Consider the following 6,494-nt stretch of genomic DNA (forward strand, 5'->3'; position numbering starts at 1 on the left):
CTGAATGGTATGGCCCTACGCATGATATCTTCTCAGTCCCAAATCTCCGTCTTTCTGGCCACCTCATTTTTGTCTGCATTTGTTCTTCCCCACTTCTGCCCCCACTTGACAGCATCTATCCCAGGAGCCCTCCCCAAAGACCTAATTTGTCACCAGGGTAGCATAGGAGTGGCAGAACTCATAATCTATTTGTAAAACGGCAGGAACTGGTTACTAATCCAAGAAAAGGACATAACATTTTAAAACTAGAAAAATGCCACATATCAGTGAAATCACATGGTTCTCTGCTTTTTCTGTCTAACTTGTTTCGCTCAGCATTACTCTCTCAAGATCCATCCATGTTGTCACAAATGTTCCTATATCATCTTTTCTTACTGCCGAATAGTATTCCATTGTGTATATATACCACAACTTCTTTATCCATTCATCTATCGAAGGACATTTTGGTTGTTTCCATGTCTTGGCCACCGTAAACAAAGCTGCAATGAACATTGGAGCACACGTGTCTTTATGGATAAATGTTTTCAGATTTTTTGGGTAGATACCCAGGAGAGGGATTGCTGGGTCATATGGCAATTCTATTCGTAATTCTTTGAGGAACCTCCACACTGCCTTCCATAACGGCTGCACCAGTCTGCATTCTATGTAATTTTACTAACAATTGTCACCCCAATAAATTTAATTAAAAAAAAAAAAAAACTAGAAAAATGCAAGAGGTTTATAATCTTGAATGCTGTTGTTTCTTTCCCAATATTTCCCTACTCAAGTTGAATCTTTCAGCCTCCTTTTTCTTCCTTCTCTCCTTTCCTTCTGTTATGTTCCAGCCTGACTTGCCTCTCTTGCTGCCATTCCCCTGACCTTCCTCCACGCTTCCTTCCCAGTAGTCTGGCCATGGAAGGATTGAAGGTATTGATGTGCACCTCTCTCACTGCATAACAAACCAGCACTTTCCTTGACCCACAATTTTGACAATGGGTCCCAATATTCCAGAGGACAACAATATAGCTACAGAAAGCATGATCCAACAAAAGAAGGCACAGTTTATAGTTCATGTTTTATATAACTGTTTCACTTCTGAGGTGAAGTATCTACAATTCCTCATTCAAATAAGATAAAAATAAAACTGTGAGCATCATTTTGTGGGGAAGGATTCTCCAAGTCAACACCCCCCACTTAATGCAAAACCATTTGTTATTCCCTCTGATGTCCTCATCTCTCTGTTTTCCTCCCCACTTGTGAATCTTCTATGGTCTTCTTATCTCTTCTGCACTGTGGTTTTTCCCTAACCTTAGCCAAGCATGAGCTGGGTCTCCTCTTCTCCTGGACCAGAACAGGTCTCAAGAGCTAGGCTCCCTCTGTCCTTACTTTCAGACAACAGGTACTCAGAAGAGAGCAGACTTCCTCTGAAGGCTAGTGCTCCCCTTCACAGGCATCTGGAAACCACTTCTTTGCTTTCAAGTAGTTTTGTAACCTAAATGAGGGCTCTTGTCCTTTTTTAAATATAGGCATTCTTTACCCCAGAAGTCTTCGTAAATGATTATTTCAGAACCATACAGGTCTTCTCAACTAGACTCAGACTTCTTTGGGGACAGAGGCTGAGTTTCATTCATCTTTCTCTTCCTAGCACCAGCTAGTACCTCTGACATATGGCCATGCCTGGTAAATGTTTGTTCACTTGTTGGAAGTGCAACTGACAAATATGCTACTTTCATCCAGTGGCATCTTTGTATGAGTGAATGTCTCAGGTTCCTTGCTGAGCACAGACTCATAGCAAGGGATGGGAAGAGGACTTGGGGCTTGGGGCAGCGTGGCAGAGGACAGGGGAAGTTCCTAGATTGAAAAGCATCTCCTTAGACCACTCACACTGTGCAGCTATACAGAAAAGCAACTCTTGCTACACTGCTAGGGTAGACTTGTGTGCTTAAGGAGGAGGGAGAGGGAGGACCTTCAATCCCAACAAGGCCCAAATAGAGCCAGTGTTTTATAGTGGGGAAAATGCTATACCTGAGTAAGCCAGATGGGCCTGGGTTTGAATCCTGATTCCATCACCTAGCAGCTATGGATTTGGGGAAATTATTCAATTTCCTTCATTTTAAATCTCCTGATCTCTAAACTGGGCAAAACAATACCATTTCAAAGGGTTGCTGGCATAATTGAATGAGACAATTCTTTTGAAGCCTCAGACACTTTGCATATACTCAATAAATGACAGTAGTAGTAGTGGTAGTAGTATTACTATAATTATTTGGTTGGGTGGAAAAGAGAACTCTTTTCCCTATCATTTCTTCACCAGAATGTTGCGTCCTTTTTATGACAATTCTGAGCTGATGACTCAGTGAGAATCAGCCATAACTTTTAAGGCTAATGAACTTAATCCTCCATTCTTTTTCTCATTCCTTTCTCCCCTCCTTTCCCAACTTCTCACTTCTGGGTATCTCTTTCACTCCTTTTATTTTTATAATCCCCTCTAAATTGGCTCACCCCCTTCCCAATCAATATTTCATGTCATGTTCTTCACTTACTCTAAGGTGTGAATGGTTGATAAGCATTTATAGTGCTACTCCCAGGTGATATTTGCACACAAAGAAGAACACAGTCCCTTAACTGAAAATATTAAGATCCTTTGAGTTCAGTGTTTGTCAAATTGCAGAATGCAATTTAAAGGAACCAATTTAGTGGCTTTTGACTATCATTCTTTTGATATCATTGTGCCTTATTACAGCATGTTATTTAGTGTACTAATGTAGAGGGAAAAATGTAAGCAATTTCAAAGTCTTGGGGGGAAATATATTTGCCTTAACCTTCAAGTGGAAGGTACTCTTACTTAACAATCCATTTATACCATTATATGTCCCAGGTTTTAAATAGCCAGCTTTGCTGAATTTCATACTGAAAAATAAGTAGACAAATGATGACATCAAAGGAGTTTAGTAGAGGAGATTATATTGACAAAGAGTTGAAACTGAAACTGAACATTCTCAGATTCTTTTCTCCAAAGGAAAGAGAAACTTAAATAATAAAGGTCTATTTTTTTTTCTATGCAGCCTAATACCATGTTACTTAATTAGGAAATCATGATTTGGAAAATGATATCTTTCTGGATCACATTTGACTAGGGTTCCAAAAGCACCATGCATAAAAGGAAAAACTGATAAATTGAACCACATCAAAAGTAAAAACTTTTGCTCTGAAAAAGTCTCTATAAGAGGATAAACCACACATTGTGTGAAAATATTTGCAAATCAAAGAACTCTCAAAACTGAACAGTAAAAACCAATAATCAAACTAGAAATGGGCAAAAGACGTTTCACACAAGAGGATATACAGATTGCAAGTAAGCACATGAAAAGATGTTCAAAATCATTAGCAATTAGTGAAATGGAAATTAAGACATTAGTACACATTTATAAAAATGACTTAAATAAAAAACAGTGACAATACCAAATGTTGGTGAGGATGCAGAGAAACTGGAATGCTCATACATTGCTGGTGGGAATGTAAAATGGCACAGCCACTCTGGAAAAAAGTTTAGCAGTTTCTTAAGAAATACAACTACCGTATGTGCCAGCAATTGCACTCCTGGGCATTTATACCAGAAAAATGAAAACTTATATTCACACAGAAACCTGTACATGAATGTTCATAGCAGTTTCATTTGTAATACCCAAACCTGGAACTAATCCAGATGTCCTTCAACATGTGAATGACTAAACAAGCTCTGGTACATCCCCAAAGAGTACATACTATCATTTCATTTATATCAGATTCTTAAAATGAAAAAAATATTAAAAATGGAGAACAGATGTGGCTATAAAAGGGCAACATTTGGAATTGTTGTAGTGATGGAATGTTCTGTATATTGATTATATTAACATCAATATTCTAGTTGTGTCATTGTACTATAGTTTTGCAAAATGTTACCATTGAGGGAAACCAGGGAAAGGGTACATAGGATCTCTCTACTATTTCTAACAACTGCATGTGAATCTACAATTATCAATAAAATTTTAAATTAAAAAGGAAATGCACATACACACACGCACACACACACCTTTGGGGTTACTTCTGTCTGTGTATATTTAGGGACTGTAATCACGTCAATGGTTGCACAGGATTCTATCATAAATAAAATCTCAGTTGTTTTCTAAAAGCTAATTAGGTCAAATAATAAACTAATAATAAGTTACTTAGCAAGCTGAAAAACAAAAAGGTATAGAAATTTAACAGTTGAATTGTACTTCCTAACTATAGCACTTCTGTTGTTCAATCTATTTTCTCCACTTATTAGACCAAATAGGCCATGATGGCTGAAATAGAAATGACATTGTTGCAACAAATGATACAAAATTTGAGAGGAAGAGTTCCTGATGTCTTAACATTATGATACTCTCTAAAGGATTGTGTGTGTATGCATGAGGAGGATTCAGGAAACAAAGGATAGAGGTTAAGATAGGTATGAGAACAGACTACTGAGATAACAATAAACTTTTTAAAATATTGGTATCAAATCTGCCCACAGAGTATACAAGAAATAGAACAGACATTGGTTCAATTTTAACCTGATAATTCATGAAAAGGACAATTTTTGATGAGAAAAAGTTCAGTCATTTCCTTGTAAACACTGAAAGAAAATTAAGAGAAAATTTAAGGGTACTAGGCTAAGAAAATGCAGTGATAATTCTTATATTCCCTCTCAATTAAACAGGCAAATCACCCATCCTAATGACAAGTGTTTAGCCTTTGAACACTTATCAGATTACATATCCATTGCAGTGTCTTTTGTGACACTAGTCTGATGAAGCTTGATGGGTGTTGGAGACATGGTCAAGACTAACCATATGTTGTAGCACCAATTGCATTTTGATATTATAAGAAAACCTTTCCTATAAAAGCTAGTGCATCTCGAAGTGAATATAAATTAGTTCCCCTTTAAGCCCTTAACACACAAAAAGCTATATAATATATACATTAACCAAGTTATATAAAAGTAATGTGGTTTTGTAGCAAAGTACCAGACACAAAAATATCAAGCAGGCATTTTCCATTTAATCTATTTATTTTCGAAGTTTACTATGTAATTATTGCAGTACAATTTAACTGATAGTATTTCAGTGCTAGTAGTAGTGTATTATCGTAACAGGGTGTGTACCCGAGAAATAGCTGCAGCGTGGACAAATGTTTTCTACACATAGCGTGGCTGGTTTTGCAGTTCATCACTTGCAGGATCTTCATCTGGTTCTTCTGCAGGAGTTTTCTCTTCATTGAAGATTAGAAGTGGACATTGTTCGTTTTCATCCTCCATTTCCTCAAATTGGAAGTCTCTTGCAATTAACTGTCTAGCTAATTTGATAGTCAGTCCTTCGTTGTAGTGCAGCTTCCTTCTCAATTCGAACTGCCGCTGTTTTTCTTGTTTGTCGAGGAAAATTTTGCTAGTGTGCGCCCCGTGGCTCTCTGGTTCTCGCATCTTCTGGTTCAGCTCGGAGGTATCAATGGCCGCGAATTTCTTAGCTAAAATGTCTACAGTTATGTTTTGAGTACGGTCTTTTGTTTCAAAACCATATGCTGTATCTTCTCGACCATCTTGTATACTGAGTTGAGGAGTGCTGGGCTCATTTATCTTCATTAAATCATAGTCTCTGTATGAAGGGCGGTATGTTGCCAGGATGTTTGATTCGTCCCACCTCTGCGACTTTTTTCTTTCTACTTGGGTAGCCCCTCCGGACTGCTGTGTGGGGGCCTCCACAGAGGAAGCCGTCGTCGAGCTTTTGTTCTTGAGGATCCCCCTGATGGGTCGGTGTGAGGTGGTGAAGGCTGCCATGCTAGGGGAGTGAAGGGCACACCCAAGCAAGGGTTGGGCAACCACAGCCACCCTCCGTGCTCCAAGCTGCGCTGCAGCACGGTTTGTCTTGACCACTTCTCCAACACCCAATAAACCTCACCAAACTGGCGTCACAAAGGACGCCACAATGGTCGCTGCCATCGTCATTGGCAACGTCACCGCCTCGCGGCCTACGCTGACATCTGCCTTGCCCTTTTTTTTTCTTAATGGAGTAAGATAGGAAATATCCCTGAATTGCACATGACACAGGAAAGCACTGTTTTGTAAATTTCTATATACCCTGTCTGTCTATGGGGAGGTTACTTAAAATGTATTTCTTACTGTGGGTCACTGTCAAAAATTTGAAAGCCAGTACTTTGGTTGGAAAGATTAGAAGTGTTAGCACTGGAAGTCAATTAACTTTTGCTCCTCCTTCCTGTTGCCTTCCACACCTCCCTCTTTCCATCTGTACACACACAACCCATTGTACCCCTCTCCTTCCTGTCCAAGTCTTGGGCCCAACATCCAGCCACTTACACTGGCTGAGAACCTGGGCATCAATCTCTGTGTTTTCATATTGCTCACCATCCATTCCAGCTCAGATACTGGCATAAATATTTCAAGAAATTCTCCAATTCTGTATCTTCTGCCACCATCTTGTTTCAAGTCACCATAT

The 6,494-nt window shown here is 39.0% G+C and overlaps 1 protein-coding gene across 1 annotated transcript; it reads right to left on the bottom strand.

The window, feature by feature from the left end:
- Positions 1-5,182: 5,182 nt before the first annotated feature.
- Positions 5,183-5,818, bottom strand: PPP1R2C (PPP1R2 family member C). The gene has a single exon (XM_019717750.2). It carries the CDS (start codon positions 5,816-5,818, stop codon positions 5,183-5,185), a length of 636 nt encoding a protein of 211 aa, XP_019573309.2.
- Positions 5,819-6,494: the final 676 nt, after the last annotated feature.

Source organism: Rhinolophus sinicus, chromosome X (genome assembly GCF_036562045.2).
Source record: "Rhinolophus sinicus isolate RSC01 chromosome X, ASM3656204v1, whole genome shotgun sequence".
Lineage (NCBI taxonomy): Eukaryota > Metazoa > Chordata > Mammalia > Chiroptera > Rhinolophidae > Rhinolophus > Rhinolophus sinicus.

What these genes read in the sequence shown, in the direction of transcription:
- PPP1R2C (XM_019717750.2), bottom strand. Translation starts at nt 5,818, where the DNA reads ATGGCAGCCTTCACCACCTCACACCGACCCATCAGGGGGATCCTCAAG.